We start from the raw sequence: 17808 nt of genomic DNA on the forward strand, positions 1-17808 counted from the left end.
AAATCAAAGGAATGAGCAATTGATTGATGCCGCTTTTCCGCCGTACCTGATGTAATTCCGCGGTGGGCTAAAGGCCTGCTAAATAGGCCGTCTTTGTCCTTATATCCTCTCCTCCTTAAATCTGTTTGATAAGACAGCTTAAGTGCCGGTACAAAATGTTGGACGAAGGAAGAAGGCTTTCAAAGGAAGGAAATGACAGAAATTGGACCGGTGTTTAAGCGCATCCGCCTCGCGCTTGCGAGGAGGCGGGTTCAAATCCGGGCTTCGGCCTTCCGACGTGGAGTTTGTATGCTTTCCCGTGCTTGCTTGCGTCACCCGTGGATGATGAAATTCACCCGCGTTTGGTAGGTTGGCAGATGCTCACGTCGAGGTTTGACCATGAAAATGACCATGAAAAACAACTACAGAAATAATAATAACCGTTTGATGCTATTTGTCAGGAATTTGCATCCAACCCCCTCTGCACCAAATAAAACTAATAATAACTGTCGGTACGTGATCGAAACATGGGCCGATATGAAGTTCTGATGGTATGATAAACAAAGATATTATGGTTTTAAAATATCAATTTTTTTTTTACCATAATCTTAAAAGATTGAATAGTTGATACATTGAGAAATTTGTACCATGTTTAATATTAACATTTTTTTATGTTTTTTTTTTAACACATTCAATACCAAAGACGTATTTTTACGTTTTTCAGTAGTCCATTCGATCCGAAGTACTTTTTTTTTTTTTTTTTTCCCCAATTTTTTTCAAGTTTTTGGCCAGAAGACTTTCTGGTAACAAATGAATTTAGCAATCAGTTACTTTAAGTAACTACTAACTAAAGTACCAATAGCATATGTAGTACCTAATTATCCAAAATAATCAACCACTACCCTTAAAAAACAAACAAAACCAAAAAAAACTTGAATTCTTGAAAAAATTGTAAAGGTGTAAACTACTTATTTTAGTTAATCAATTACTTTAGGTAAAAGAGATCGAAAAAAACTAATTTAGGCATTCAAGTACAAAAGTAATCGATTACCTTGAGTATGAAGTACGAAAGAAATCATTTACTTTAGGTAATGAAGTACTAAACTAATCAATTACTTTAGGTAACAAGATCTAAATTAATCAACTACTTTAGGCATTCAAGTACTAAAGTAATTGATTACTTTGGGCCATGGGGTCAAGTTCAAGGCCCAGGGGCCAGAGCTGGCCCCTGGTCATTTTACGTGGCTCGCGGATTGCTGATTTAACTTCAAGTTTCTGGCTTAAATACCAAACTTGTAAGTTGTCTACAACTTCTAAAAATTCGGGAGACTCTTTGACAAAAAAAAAAAAAAAAAACACAAATAAAAAAAAATACAGTATTTTCCGCACTGTAAGGCGCACCGGATTATAAGGCACACCCTCAATTAATGACATATTTGAAAACATTTTCAATCACAATATAGTAATACTCAAAGTAATAGCAATAATACCTCAAATGATAACTCTAAACTCCAATAGCATAATAACTCAATGTCAATATGACCAAACTTGTTACAACAGTAAACACACAAAAGAAACAAGTAAATTTTACTTTGTTTCATTCCCCATCTACCAATCCCAATCTCAATATTGATCCATATATAAGGCGCAGCTTTTTAAAAGAATCAAGACTTTTAGCAAAGGAGCAAACCTTTCGTCTTACGAACAATCCGACATGCCGGCCATTGTGTATGCAAATATATTTTCGCTTAGCTGCGTCGACAAAATCAGCAGTTGACGCTTGTGACAGTAACGTGAACGCGTTTGCTCTTACACTGTCTCAGTCACGGTGTCAGTCACGGAGATGCCATATGCTATTGGTCGATTAAGGTCACCCGCTCTCACTCACGGAGATGCTATTGGCCGGCGTCACGTCAATCACAGAAATGCCGATATGCTATTGGCCGAACGCCTTTATCTAGCTTGATGGCACAGCTGGTCGGGATGGAAGGAAGGAGAGAAAATGAGTGAAAAACGGAAGGAAGGAATGTTGTGAAGACTTTGCAAACTTTATCTGTTAGACATAGCTTCTAAAATTGCTAGTGGCGGTAAAGGAAGAAGTAAGAGGATGATATGTTTTAGCTTCTCCGTGACTGACACCGTGACTGAAACAGTGACTGTGACAATGTAAGAGCAATAGCATATCAGCGTAACTGTGTTAACTATGCGGGTTGGTCTCTGCTCCCCTCCGCCTCCACCCAGCTCAAGTCACGTCGCTCCAAAGGTAAATGCCATTTTTCCTTTGTATATGTTATTTAATTTAACTGTACAGTTGATTATGTTACTCATTTTTAATATGTGTATAAAGTCGTGATGTTATTACCTAAGGTTTTTGCACGCGTTGCACGCATTCACGGATTAACATAGGTTTGGATTGCCCGTCATACGAGCAGTTCGAGTTACGAGCGTAGCCGCTGAACGGATTAAGTTCGTAACCCGGGGGTCCACTGTACTTGCAATTTTTCGCCTTTAACTACGCCGACTAGGATTAAAACAACTGCAAGAGATGTAATTTTACAGTATACTGTTGCCCAAAACGGTCACGCCGCTCCGGAAAATATTTTCCCATCTCAACTAAGAGTCGACGACGCGACGCGTCATTGGAGTTGACGTCCCCAAAAGCCGAGAGAGCTACCAAGAAAGAGATGAAGCCAGCCGTGGCGTTTGCTACTCTCTCGTGTGTGTATTGCGCGCCTTGGAAGGCAAACAGCCAACTTTGCATATCAAGATATGCTTGTGTATGTAAATATCACTGTGCATCTTTTTTTTTTTTCCCCCGCTTAATACCTTCAGGGTGTGTTCATTCATCACTCTGTCAGTTCTTATCATGCGGAATGAATTAAATTGGCTGACTTGGCCCTTTGCACCGCATACTGAATCCTCATTGTGCTCCCTCACATTTGTTTAATGTGTTTTTACTCTCGTTGTCAACAACATCATCGCGCACCGCGGCGCCAGCCGAGCTTCTATCGGGGTATCGCAATGGTAGAACTTTCACTGTTTGTTTTTAAGAGTTCAAACATTTCATTGCGGTTACTAATGAATATTTTTTATGATTTTTTTTTTTTTTTAAGTGTTTGGCTAACCCCTGGCCGTCCGGTGATTTTTCACTACCCTGGACTTAATATCGCCCAACTTGGGCTGACTTTGAATAACATCGCCAAATATAAATATATACAGTATTTACTATATATATATAATATATATATATATATATATATATATTATTATATCCATACATAATTTAAAAAACATGTAAAAATGCATTAATAGCCTAAGTAACTATGCTGTATATTTATGAAATGGGAATATTTAGTACATCATAATTAGAGTATGATGATTGTTGATGACTTTTGCATTATGGGAGTCCAGGCTAAGCCGATCAATGAAGTCAGTGAAACGCTTGCAAATGTCATAAGTTGGCCGCTAGAGCCACCCGGTGGTTTTGGGGTGTCAACGCATAAATTCCGACCGTGTCCCGTTCGCCGGTTGCCATTGAAAGGATTGATGCAAAAATCGGGGGAAATGCATTGTAAAACATCAGGTTTTCAATATGTCCAAAATTGCCAATATTTCCAATTTATAACTATCATTAACTTTGCATGATTCTGTCCATTTTAGTAATATGGTATTCCTGTGTGTAAACAGGGAGAGACTCGGATGGTAGTTCAGCCTGCTTGCTTCTTTTCTCGGATGGTAGTTCAGCCTGCTTGCTTCTTTTATTAATAATAATGGCGTAACAACCTCAGCTAATAGCCAAATGTCATCCGCCCTTGCACTCATACCGATATGGTAATTATTTTAAAAATACGGCAGCAACAAAGGTTTAATATATCTTAATAAAACCAAGATTAAAATGTGAATATGCAAAAAAAACCTGTCGGTATGCGAGGGTAAAATGCAGTACAAATGAATTCCTCTGCATTTTAATACGCTTTCAACCGGAACATACAACATCACCGATAAATCAACATGTCTTTAGAATGATCCGATTGAGAGAAAATATGAATTTCCACTAACAACACTGGCTAAAGTCAGCCGCTTCCTCACATACAAAGCGTGCGTATCAGTATAAGCTGTCACGGGGAAGGCGCAGCAACACCTGCACGCCCCCGGGGTGCTCAGGAAAAACATCTTCCACTGGACCGTTGAGAGCGTTTTGACATGCCGCATCACGTTGCCGTTCTCCTATTGCACTGAGGCAGAACCACACAAACTCCAGAGCGCCGTTAGGACAGCGCGCGGGATCACGGGCTTCCGCGTTTTCTCCTTGACTGAGATCGTCACGTCATCACGGGTGACATCAACCACCGTTTTGCCGTTTCGGAAGAAACAAAATCCTTACTTTTTCGTCTTCTAAAAAAGACGTATTGTTTGAAAATTACGTTTATGGCATGCTAGTTGTACGTCCTAAAAATAACGAATCGAGACACATCTTTTTTTGGTTGACGTACGTACGTTAAGTCGCCCTTTCCTCGTTGCTAATTAACGATACGTCGCCGCTAACTCTGGCTGTCACGAGTTCTCATTTTAAATCAATGATCTTATTGATTATTCCATTGAAAAATAGAGTAATTGCTCCTTTGAATTGTAATATTTGACTTTGTAAAAACCAACAAACTTCGCCTGTGCTAATTGGTTAGCGATCAGGTTTAACCTTCGTGTGCTAGCAATTAACATTAAACGTCTGTAATCTCTACCATTTAGTTTACATGGAATTTTTAGACACCAACAAAATTTGGTATTCTACTATCCTAACTGATTTTGCAATCTTGATTAATATTTCTGTTCTAAGGAATAAGCAAACTTTTTAGCTACTATGAGGTCAATAACTTCCTGTTCTTCTTCATCTTCTTCATAGGCGGACTGGGCGTGTTTCCAGATGGATATTTTTAGTCAAATTGTTTTTAAAGTTGACTTACCCGACTTGGTCATTATTTTTTTTTTTTTTAAACAGTGTGTTTTTCCCCATAACAAAGCTTCCAGGTGGATATTTTTCGTCAAATCATTTTTAAAGTTGTCGTACCCACTTGGTCAACTTTTTTTCCCTTCAGTCCAGCTTCACAGTTTGACATTGTTAAAATAACAGTTGTCCACCCTTTATTTTAGGGCCGCCAGCCCTTCTACTTAACTGCCTATATTTGACTTCATTTGATACGTTTTATTTAGAAGTTGAATGGCCTTCCGATCATGTTTTGCCTTGTCTTTTACTCTCATGCGGAGCAATAACAAACAGTACATCCTCCTGTGTGATCTCTTAAAAAAATATCACTGTAAAATTTATGAAACTAATAGAATGAATTCACATGTTCACCATAACAAACAATGAAGGAAATGTAACCGCCTCTTTCTAACTGATCAGGTAACAATGAGCCAGACAGTAGAAAGCGAATACGAAACGCTTTGGAAGATCGAGAAGACGAACAAAACAGGCACGACGAAGCGAAACAAACGAACACACAAAGTAAAAATCGAACTTTGGGGGGGGGGATAGTAAATCCCGACGTGTTCTAATCTCGTCCCGCAGTGCGGATGATTTTACCTTGATGACAGTGGAGGCAATCTGTATGTGATGCAGCTTGTGCAGGGTGCTCTCCCTGTCAATGAAGTAGGAGGCGGCCAGCTGGTGGAGAGCCTCCAGAGTGACGGCCGTACCATTAGCGTCGCTCAAGTCGCTCGATCGACTCAACTTGCGCTTGTCCACAAAGATCATTAACGACTCTTCTCCTGTGAATCGTAAAAGGCGCAAACGTTCCGATGCCGTTAGTCCATTTCGTGACAAGGAAGATGTTCGTGACATCAACAAGCGGAGGGGAATTTCAAAATTTGGATGGGATCAACAACATGATTGCAGTGATTTTATGAGAACCGAGGGCACTTAAAGGACACCGTTTAAAAAAGATGACTTCAAATCAACTCGGACGAGGATCAATATTATTATCAGTATGATCAGTAGGATCAGTGTTATTTTTTAACGACTTATAAAATTATCCTGTGGCTTCGCCTCATGCCTTCTGATTTTCACATTATTCCTTCTCCAGCCCAATCTATCAGCCCTGAAAACTTTTTTTTTTCCTTTTGTAAGTGCAAATATAAAGCCGTCAGAGGGCTGACAGGCAGTAGGAGTTGGCAATTGAAAAATCCTTCAGACAAAATGAACTTTAATGGGTGATGCCGAACTCATTTCGAGACACCCCGGCGCTAACAAAAACGTGTTAGAGAGTAGATGACACTTCTCGTCTGAGGTTTTTTTTTTTTTTTTAATATGCGTGTGCGAATTAAATGCGTTTTTGGCACAAATTGTACATATTTTCAAATTGAGAGCAAATGAATTAGAATATGGAGCAACATAGCTAAAGTGGGTTATCGTGACTACTTTGGAAAAAAATGTCTGATTCAAATTCTCAACATTCGGAATTTTCCAGAGCACAGGAAAACTGCTGTTAGAATTTCTGAAAGCTCAGATATACTCGGGGAACGAGATTTTAATAGGGTTTCTGCAGTTATCAGCAACATTTTTCTTTTCAAATTAAGAGCAAGTTAGTTGGAACATGAAGCAACTGACTACAAAATTGACTTATAGAGAGCAAATAGTCAATTTATTTTCGAATTAAGAGCAAATTAATTCAAACAAAGCAATTTTTTTGCTAAATTACGTTTTTCAACGCAGAGTATCTTGGGGAACAAGAGATTTTAACAGGATTTCTGCAGTTATGAGCAACTCTAATGCCATGACAGGCATGCTACATGTTTCTTTTCAAATTAAGAGCAAGTTAACTGGAACACGAAGCAAATGATTACAACATAGTCTTATAGTGACTCCTTTGCAAAACTCTTAGCTTTTATTTTGAATTTTCCTTTCCTTTGATGCAAAGGTCAAAGCGTTTAAAAAAAAATATATCCTCAGTTAAGGCTCAATTTAAGAACAAAAAAATGCATGTCCGCAAGAGAAGTAAGACATCCAGCTCACACTGCCTGACATCATGCAGTTAGGAAATAATTAAGTGGCTTCCTTCAAAACAAGATCCCGAACTGCATGTGTGACCTTTTGGATGATTAAAAGAACACAAGAAATAATTGCCAGCAATCCAGCATGGTGGAGAGGTTTCATTCATCAAGTGTGTGCATCTTTTTCCACGGTGTGTGAAATACTTTTTCAGCTGAGTACCCCCAGATTGTCAAAGTATTTTTGCAGAGGAAAAAAAAAAACAAAAACAAAAAAACCCCCCAAAAGATGCTGTTTGATTTAATCAAATTTGTAACTACATTTAGATGCCTCTAGGCGGATTTTGTTCCACAACCCCAGAAGATTGATCGCGAAACATCGTTTTATTTCTGGCTCATCTGCCGGAAAATTGCGTCAATATTGATTGTGCATTTGGAAAGAACTTCAAATAAAATTGCTTGGTTCCAATTGATTTGCTCTTAATTTGAAAATAAAAAGTCAAAACGGAAGTTCCTTCACCATATTCCTCACTTGAGAAACGCTAATCCCACCAAAATTCCGTTTGCCTGGTTTTTGTGCAGGTATAATGACAAAAGCTACCTTGTGATCAGGAAAACAAATCGAAACTGGATTTAAAGTAGCTTCAAATATTTTATTTCCGGCTTGTTTGGTGGAAAATTGTGTCAGTTTGCAGTTTCAAACTTACTAAATTATATGCAACATTATGCAAAGGAATCACTGTGACATTTCGCAATGAGTCGATTCATTTTACACTTTCCCTGCTTTTATTTTGAAAGGAAAAGTAACTGTTGTTGTCATGGTATTAACAAGTGAGAAATGCAGAAGTAGAATGCGAAGAAAAGAATTTTATGCACCTTATAAGGCGCACCCGATTATAAGGCTCAGTCGGCTTTTGAGAAGGCTTTTAGGCGCGCCTTATGGTGCGGAAAATACGGCACACATTTCACCGTCTATTTTTGTCTTGATTCTGCCTCACACTGAGCATGCAGTTTAAATGCATTCGGTGGACATTTGCTTCCTTTGTACTCCCATTAGCGTGTTTATGTTGCATTCATTTGATCACAAGGGAAGATTCAAAGCGAGATATCGCGCAAGCAGATCCCATCGTCTTTATTTACCTCCCAGCGTGGCAGAAAGGAGGAAATGGGTTCCGTATTTCCTAATAATGTTGTCAGTGATGGCGCCGATGCTGGGCCGCCTTCCAAGGTGCCGAATGGTCTGGAGGAACTCGGGGTCCAGAGGAAAGGGCAAGCCGTTGTTCAGCTGCCGTTCCAAGGCCAGGCTGTTTACCTTCCATCGGCCGAATTCCCTGGGTGCAAAAAAAAACAGAATATAAAATGCGTTTGGAAAAATATTTATTCAAGAAACATAGGGAACCATTTTTACGGGCTTCTGCTACGTATATCCTGTGCTAGGGAAATGGCAGATGACTAGTTGAGGCCTCCCCATCCTCCATTGTTGTGATTTCCTTATCGCTGACTTCGGAGTCCTTCGGTATTCCTGTTTGTTGTTGTTTTTTGTGTATATCTTGGACAGTTTCAGACTGTTAACCGATTATCGTTGTCTTGTTGCCATGTCACTACAAACAGAATACATAAAAGTATTTATTCAAGAAACATAGGAAAGCTTTTTTCCGGGCTTCTGCTACGTATATCCCATGCTAGGGAAATGGCATAGGACTAGTCCCCATCCTCCAATGTTTTGATTTCCTTCTCGCTGACCTCGGAGTCCTTCAGTATTCCCCTTTTGTTATTGTTTTTGTGTATATCTTGGACAGTTTCAGACTGTTAACCGATTATCGTTGTCTTGTTGCCATGTCACTACAAACAGAATACATTTGTATTTAGAAACGTATTTATTCAAGAAACATAGGAAAGCTTTTTTCCGGGCTTCTGCTACGCATATCGCATGCTAGGGAAATGGCATAGGACTAGTCCCCATCCTCCAATGTTTTGATTTCCTTCTCGCTGACCTCGGAGTCCTTCAGTATTCCTGTTTGTTATTGTTTTTGTGTATATCTTGGACAGTTCCAGACTGTTAACTGATTAGCGTTGTCTTTTTGCAATGGCACTACAAACAAAATACATATGTATTTAGAAAAGTATTTATTCAAGAAACATAAGAGAACTTTTTTCCGGGCTTCTGCTACGTATATCCCATGCTAGGGAAATGGCATATGACTAGTCCCCATCCTCCAATGTTTTGATTTCCTTCTCGCTAACCTTGGAGTTCTTCAGTATTCCCGTTTGTTGTTTTTTGTGTGTTTCTTGGACAGCTCCAGCCTCTTAACTGATCAGCATTGTCTTGTTGCCATGTCGATACCAACAGAATACATCATGCATTCAGAAATATATTTATTCAAGAAACATAGGAAAGCTTTTTTCCGGGCTTCTGCTACGTAAATCACATGCTAGGGAAATGGCAGAAGATATGTTGAGGCCTCCTGATCCTCTAGTGTTTTCATTTCCTTATCGCTGACCTCAAAGTCCTTCTGTATTCCCGTTTGTTATTGTTTTTGTGTATTTTCTGGACAGTTCCAGCCTGTTAACTGATGATCGTTGTTTTGCTGCCATGTTGCGAGAAACAAAATACATATGCATTCAGATATGCATTCATTCAAGAACCATAGGAACCCTTTTTCCGGGCTTCTGCTATATCCCTCGCTCGGGAAATGGCAATGGTTGAGCCCTTCTCATCCTCTAATGTTTTGATTTCCTTATCTTCGACCTCAGAGCTGTTCTGTATTCCTGTTTGTTTTTAAATTTGATGTGTTTCTTGGACAGTTCCAGCCAGTTAACTGATTATCGTTGCCTTGTATTTGCGCTAGTGCAATGACAATAAATCTATCCTATCCTTAACGCCGAAGTGATCAAGATGATACGAACAAAAAAAAGTGGCTGTAACTGCAGGTATGATTCTATTCTCATACTTCCGGCTGCTACAATATCTTTACACCACAGTGGAAAAACATTGGCTTTTCTCTGCAGGGGATTATTCATAATAATTGCTAAATCTCTTCTCATCTGCAGCTACCATGTGATATTTCTTTTTTTTTTTCCCCCCCGTTTCTTGGATAGACCCTTGCTGCTCTGAGCACCTCTTTTGGTGCAGGATTCGTCTGAAACCATTTGATATTCAGTCTGGCCTTGCAGCATGCCAAGCTGCCTTTATCTACCCAGTGCAGAACCAGATGCTTGATACATAGATGAATACTACTCATACACAGCATATACAGTATATTGAATATTTTATCCTATCAAAGAAAACGAGGCACTTTCTCACCTCGTAGGCGCCCGTCTTGTGCTGTACAGTATATTTGAAAATTCAATGCTTTTAATTATTTTATCCGTCATGCTTCAATAACAGGTGTACAGTGTGTCGGGCTTAAATATTATTTATTTATTTTTTTTAGTGATGCTTAAGTCATTGATTGTTCGCCTGGTTGAAATATTTTTGACCCATAGATTGGTCAACGGGAATGATTTTTGTTTGTTTTTTGGTTGCACACCATTTATGTAGTTTTATCTCCAAGTAACAAATTATTTTAATAATCGACGAATCAATGTATCGGATAACCCAATGCCTTTATATAATTACTGCACAAAACATGGATATCATTTCAAAATCATGATCAGAATCAGAGCTGTAATGTTTTTTTTTCAATAAACAATTTTTTTTTGTGTGTGTTTTAAAATCATCATTGGAAACGAATGGGAATTTTGGTGAAAAACATATTGAATTGTGGGAAAATAGTGAAAGTTAGGGTTGAGAAAAGTAATAGCCCGAGAAAAAAGAATTTTTTGGGCATGTTGATGTTGGAATGGGTCGAAATGGTCAAGGAACGTCGAAGAAGTTGACTGCCAAAGTATAGGGTGGAAAAAATAGAACAAAAATGAATGGAGCCTAACATAGCATTCACACAACTACTGTATGTTTACTGTATGTTTTACTACTGTAAATTTGATTTCAGTTTCTCGGGCTATCAGTGGAACCCTGTAAAAAAAAAATGTCCCTTTGACGCCATAGTCAATGGTCCTAAATGTGTTTCAAACGCAGCTCAGCCATGCATTTCTAATCCTCACAAACAAAACCTAATGTTCATCAAGTCAAAATTTGAATTAGGTGCTCTGACAAATCTTCCTTTGCTTACAAACTACAAATCCTTGAGAGGTGACCAGCTTCTCTATAAAAAGACAAACACAGTCACAGATTATCACAGCAGCAGTGAAAGAAACCCCACCCTTGCTGAAACTAATTTTCGACTGCCCGGAATATCATTCGGCCCCTCTGGGTGTAGGGCCTGCTGCCAATCAATTTCCCACCAATAATGCTGACCTCCTGGGAAATATAGCAAAAAGAAAACAGCTCATTAAACCCACTTTCATGTCTGGCACTCCTGAAAATGAGTCACTGATATATATATGTGTGTGTGTGATATATATATATATATATATGTATATATATATATATATATATATATATGCACCCTCATTTACATCAATTTATGGTACTTTTCTACATCGTTTATCGAGTAACATATGCAGATATGTGGGGGGCTAGAGCAATCCAAGACAATGAACCACTGAACACATAGACGCAAATGCTCGTTACTCTTCCATGGTTATCTTCGGACCCGTCCAATTTATTTGAAATGGAGGTCTTTGGAAATTTGCTGATCATCTTACTTGGGATTTTCTTTATGCAAGTGAGGACTGTAGCGAGATCAGAGCGTGGAAGATTGCCCTTTGCTGTTTTTCCCCTCACTTCCTGAAATCCATGCCGCCTTTTTGTAGTGCGTCAAAGTACGTTGAAAAAAAATGAGCCACGTTGTCGACAACAAAATGGCGGTGCTAGAAGCGCGATATTCTGTGCAAACACTCTAAATTCATTGTATTAGAGGTATATATTATTCTTTTGAGCCTTGTAAATGTCAAATTACTTATTTCACATTCAAATTCATGTTATTCAAACACCAAAAAAAGTGGTCTGTTTTGAGTTATGTGGTTAAAATTTGACCCCATGATACGGCGGTTGAAAATGAGGGGGAAAAAAAAAACTCTACTCGCACGCTGAGAAATCCAGTACATCCATATTTCTGAGTATTTGTATTTGTGAGTGTTACCAGAGCGGAAACTAGAACAAAAAGGCTCCCACTATTTTTAGTGGGTACCTCGACGGTAATCTCACAAAAATCACTGCTCCAAACGCATGCTTCCCGAAGCACTGACCGATTTCTCTGTGAAATCCCGAATATCTATAATATCCAATCAGCAACACAAACCCGGACGAGGGCTTTAACAAGGTCCGCTATGCGCTTCTAGCTGTCAGCTCGCCGTTTCGAGGGAGCTGGAGCATTTCGTATCAGCAGGAGTCGGCTACAGGGTTGCGATCAGAGTAGGGGGTAGTCACCTGTTACCTGCCCATCAGGGCCCAGGTGTCTGAGATCCATCACGCCATCGAGGCAGCCTGAGGGTGCAGCGCTGTGCTGAACAGAGCAAATTGGGGAAATAACCGCAGGAATGGCTGATGCGGGGAAAAATTCACCAACCATAACAATGCATGAGAAAAAGGCTCAACGGAGCCCACTCATATACCGAGTCATTCGACCTTGGTTGACAAAAGTGGAAGAAAGATGTGGTACACCATCAGATACGGCGGGAATGAAAAGTCTATAAACCCGTGTCCGTGTTTTCCTCCATTTACAAGACATAATACGGAAGCGTACGGCTCCCGAGAATTTCCAGAATTGTTCAAAGGCAGATAGTTTCCTTATTTGTACGTATTATATTTATGTAAAAACGTATTCGCGTAAAAAAAATAGCCAACAACTATTACGTTATTTTATTTTGTTTACCTTTTTTTGGTGCGAGTCATATTTATGGTTTTATTACTATATCTGTTCTGTATTTTTTCCCATAATGCCACAGGGTAAATACGTTCGTTTTCTAAAAACGTTTTTAGTATTTAGCCTACGAGTACTTTCAAATGTGTCTGTCGTAAAATGATTACTTCACATATGCAGTTAAGCAGGTCTGCATATTTATCAACGCATACCGTATTTTCCGCACTATAAGGCGCATCGGATTATAAGGCGCACCCTCAATTAATGACACACTTTAAAACTTTTTCCATATGTAAGGCGCACCAGATTATAAGGCGCACCCTCAATTAATGACATTTTAAAAATTTTCAATCACAATATAGCAATACTCAAAGTAATAACAATAACTCTAATAAGTCGAAACTCTCAATAGCATAATGTCAATATGAGCAACTTTGTTCAACTGTAAACACACAAAACAGGTAAAGCTTACTTTATCACTTCATTCCCCATCTACGTATCCCAGTTTCAATATTGATCCATATATAAGGCGCACCTGATTGTAAGGCGCACCATAAGCTTTTTTAAAAAAATTAAGGCTTTTAGGTGTGCATTATAGTGCGGAAAATACGGTACTTTTAAACCACAACCTTAAAAAAAAATGCCTATAGCTGTAAAACTCCCAAAATGAATACCTCCCTTTAGAAAATTCCATTGTACGTCTGATTCCCATACAACTCAAGGACATTTGAGCGAGCGCACCTCACAATTCTCCAGTCAACAACAAGGTTGGATGCTTAAAAAACCGGCGAGATAACACACAATTGACAGCCTCAAACTAACCAAACACGCATATTTCCCGGCGCAGCGTCCCAGCGGACTCCGAGGGAAAGCATGAAAATCCAAGGTTAACACAAGCTATTTCAATTCACAACTCGGAAGCGGCCTGCTTCTCAAACATGCTAATGTGTGCTGCTGACCTACGCGGTGTATTCCCACGACGTCTAATCACCGGACTATTTAAATGTCACCGGAACAAAGCAAATACCTAACTTCCGTTCTTATTAATACATTCTTTCCTGTAACCTTATTCTGTGATGGTGATTGGATGAGAGTTTTTTTCTGAAGGTCCTAGTTACTTTTTTTTGCGTACGTTAGGGCAAATATTTCAAGCCAATTGCATAAACGATTGTTAATGCTAATTCATACTATTATCTATTGCAACCGTTGCTTCCTACTCCTGATACAAACTAAACCAGTCATGTGGGTCGAGATTAGGAGCAGCGGTGATGTTGAAAAGTTTTTTTGAAGTCTGTGAGTGTGTTTTTATAAGGTTGCCCTTGAACTGCCAGTACAGTCCAACCAACAGTCTTAAGGCCACCTGATAGGTAGAAAGGAAAGATCTTCGTGTCTTGAGAACTCCTTGTCCTTTATGTTCTTTTTTTAAACAAACACAAATCTATACATAAGTTTTTGTATTTTTAACCAATTATTTGATTTTTCATTCGAAATACCAAAAATACTTTCAGGCCGCAGCCCTACAGACGTCCTCTTGAACCACTCATACGCTTTGTTTGGCCTTTGATAACTTTTTTTTCATTTTCAGTGACCTCTCTTCATGCTCCTGTCTGCTCTCTTCAGTTTTTTTTTTCATGATCGCATCTCTTCTTTTCCAACTACACTTTGCTGAATATCCTCATCCCGACACCGCATCTCTTTTTCTTCTTTTGTCCACTCTTGCTTCTTGTGACCGTAATCATTGTTGTGGTATCAGCCCGATCATCTGCCTCTTTCAAGACAACCCTGAGGTTTTTTTTTCAGCTCCTTTAAGTAGTTTCAACACTCTTGCACTTTCTTTATCTTCACCTTCGATCCTCTGCTCTGCCTTCAAAGTCTTCACTTTGTTTCTCACATTCGCAGTCTTCTTATGCCTTTGGATGAGTTCCAGTAAACTGGACAACCAGCTTGTTTTTTGGTGTCCACCGTCATGGACATTAGTTTCTAGTCTAGATCTTTTGACTCTTTGACTCTATGTCCTGGTGTGCTCATTATAGGACATCTAGCCTTTTCCATTTATGTCTCATGTGTTTGTGGTCTTGCTGAGACAAAATGGACACAGCAGTGGACGCAAACAAGTCGGCGGGGTCTGAAGATATTCTTGTGTTTCAGGAATGTGTTTAAAAAGCTTAAACTAGAGGAAAGATCATTTCATCGACCAATGAGGACAGGAGTAGATTACAACTCCTGCCCTCATTGGTCAATGGCTGGGAGCCAATCACGTGTCTTGTAGGAGTGCACGTCTTCCTCACGAAACTCACACACACTTGTTAGGTAGATGCGCCAAGAAAGACCAACAGAGGAGCGTCCGTCTCACTCATGAAACTCGTTTTAAATCTCTTATCTTGATTTCTTTTACAATAAATTGTAATTTCAAACATAAACTCCGATTGAAGCTACACGCTTCACTCTAATTAGACTTCCGGAGGGCGCCATTAATAAAACCGTGGCTCTCTGTGAGACCACAAACAAAGGAAGGGATAACAGTACAGTTATTGTCTAAGTTTTAATCATTTAAGATTTAAGTGTGATATATATATATATATATATATATATATATATATATATATATATATATATATATATATATATATATATATATAAAGTCTGGGCTCTTAAAAGACGTAAAAATATGTCTTTGGGATTGAATGAGTTTTATGCATGAAACTCGGCAATTGAAAAGCATGAGCCATGTTAAATGGTTTGTGAAATGAATGTACTTTTGCAGAAATAAACAGAATGAAAAGAATATACAAAACACGACGTTTCTGCATTGTTTTACCTCTCGGCGAACTTATCGCGGCGCGCCAAATAAGCCATAGGACGCGGTTAACTCCCACATAGCGTGACACTAGCACAGAAGCGCGGGATGAGAGTTTTATTAAACAAGGAAATTGCAGTATTGATTTGTTGCTTCCATGAATGCCACTGCACCTCTGACAATAGAAAACAACAGGAGTCAGCCCGAGAGCATGATTTGCAGAAGGGTGCGCTGACAGCCAACCTACTGATCCCTTTTGTATTGCAATTTGTCACCGTGCTTTTGACAAGCGGCGCATGTTCGCACACAAACAAGAAATGCCGCCAATTGTACGATACATAATCAAGCGTGTGCTCGCGTTTATACGTAACGCGCAAACATCGGCGAAACGCAAACAGCAGAAGAGAGAGGGGCAATCGAGAAGCATAATGGGGGCTGTTTATGACGTGGCGCAGCACTCTCGGGGAGGCCGTATCGATTTTAAGCTAAGAACTACCGTAATGTGGAGCTTTGTACAAATAGCATATGGAAATTGATATAATCTAGTGTCAACATAGTGCGGGTGTATTTTGAATAATACAATTATTAAATAAAAATGAAAAACAAGTCATTTAATATTCTCATATATTTCAATAATTATTATTCTTTCTAGTCAAATGAACTTGCTGCCTGTAATTTTGAGGGTATATATATATATTTAAAAATATATATATATAATATAAAAAATATATATAATATATAAAATATATAAATAAATATAAATATTTTATATATAAATAATATATAAAATATATAAATAAATATAAATATTTTATATATATATATATATACATATATATATATATATATATATATATAAATATTAAAAAAATATATATATAAATATAAAAAATATAATATATAAAATATATAAATACATATAAATATTTTATATATAAATAATATAAAATATATAAATACATATAAATATTTTATATATAAATAATATATAAAATATATAAATAAATATAAATATTTTATATATATATATATATATATATATATATGTATATATATGCATTTTCTAGTGCATCTTACAAGGGGACATTCAAGGAAACGCGGTGCAGTTTGGCAATAAAAAGACTAATTATACGGTATCATTTGTGCTTGCAGAGTTCACTCAACAAACTGCATTTTTGGAAATAACCCTGCGCTAAATATAATACGTTTTTTAATGTACCAGATATTCAATATTGTATTCATTTTTAAAATAGAGCTTTAAGTTCGATACTGTGACACTGTGTTTATTTTCCTTAGACGCAGATGTGATGTTTATTTTGGTTGGTGAGATTGGGGGGGGGGGGGGGGTACTCTCATGAAGCTCTGGCTCGGATCATTCCTCCATCACACTTGTCACAAGTCATAAGCTCGGTGCTGGCTGATGTCCTCGTCATTGCTTTTGCCGCCGGTAATCACGGGGAAGGACTTTGCCCCGCTTCTTTCCTCAAGACACAGTCAACCTAGGACTGGAGGAGCAACGATTGACTTTCCTCGCAACCGCTTGGTTGGACAAACCATGCGTGCGTTCATTTACGCGTACGATCTGGTCTGGAAAGTAGCGTCTGTTCTCAAGCCATTTTCATATAGATTTAATGCTTTTTAAAGGCCGTGATAGAAGCGTGGATTTTTCTTTTCGAATTAAAAGTAAATTGATTGGAATAGGAAGGAAAGTTTTGCTGTAATAGTGACTCATCTAGGAAATTCAGGATTTTAAAATGGTTTTTCATGTAATGCTTTTCAAAGCCATGGCAGGTCAGTTTCTTTTCGAAATAAGAGCAAGTTAATTGGAAAATGTATGCCTCTATTGGGTTAAATTTGATAAAAATAGAAGATTGTTTTCCAGCAAACATTCCAAATATAAGGGTCATGAGATTATGTTAGACAGGAAGTGGGATGTTAATTCCCCATTATAAGGCGCATAGAATAGAAGCTGGGGTTGCGTTAAGCATCCACTAGGTGGGGCTGCGCTAATGGCCACGTCAATAAAACAGTCTTTTCAATCAGAAGAAAAAGAAAGAAAACAAAGAAAAAAATGGCAACTAATTCAATGTATTTTCCCACGGTGCCCGGAACAGAAAATCTTTTTCGAGTTAAGAGCAAATTACTTGGAACATCAAATAACCCCTATTCAAACGGCGTTTTATA

The 17808-nt window shown here is 38.3% G+C and overlaps 2 protein-coding genes across 2 annotated transcripts in view; one reads left to right on the forward strand and one right to left on the reverse strand.

Moving 5' to 3' along the window:
* Positions 1-17808, forward strand: part of LOC148416660 (uncharacterized) — a 314743-nt gene that overhangs the window by 66350 nt on the left and 230585 nt on the right. The gene's annotated exons all lie outside the window — the stretch shown is intronic.
* LOC148416661 (BMP/retinoic acid-inducible neural-specific protein 3-like) overlaps positions 1-17808 on the reverse strand; it is a 40325-nt gene that overhangs the window by 15683 nt on the left and 6834 nt on the right. Inside the window, exons 3-4 of the mRNA XM_088425384.1 lie at positions 8104-8294; positions 5561-5745 (exon numbers count right to left, since the gene is read on the reverse strand). Of these exons, the coding sequence (XP_088281510.1) occupies positions 5561-5745; positions 8104-8294 (376 nt within the window). The remainder of the gene's footprint in view (positions 1-5560; positions 5746-8103; positions 8295-17808) is intronic.

The sequence above is a fragment of the Hippichthys cyanospilos genome, chromosome 10 (genome assembly GCF_059441005.1).
Source record: "Hippichthys cyanospilos isolate Australia breed blue-spotted pipefish chromosome 10, RoL_Hcya_1.0, whole genome shotgun sequence".
Lineage (NCBI taxonomy): Eukaryota > Metazoa > Chordata > Actinopteri > Syngnathiformes > Syngnathidae > Hippichthys > Hippichthys cyanospilos.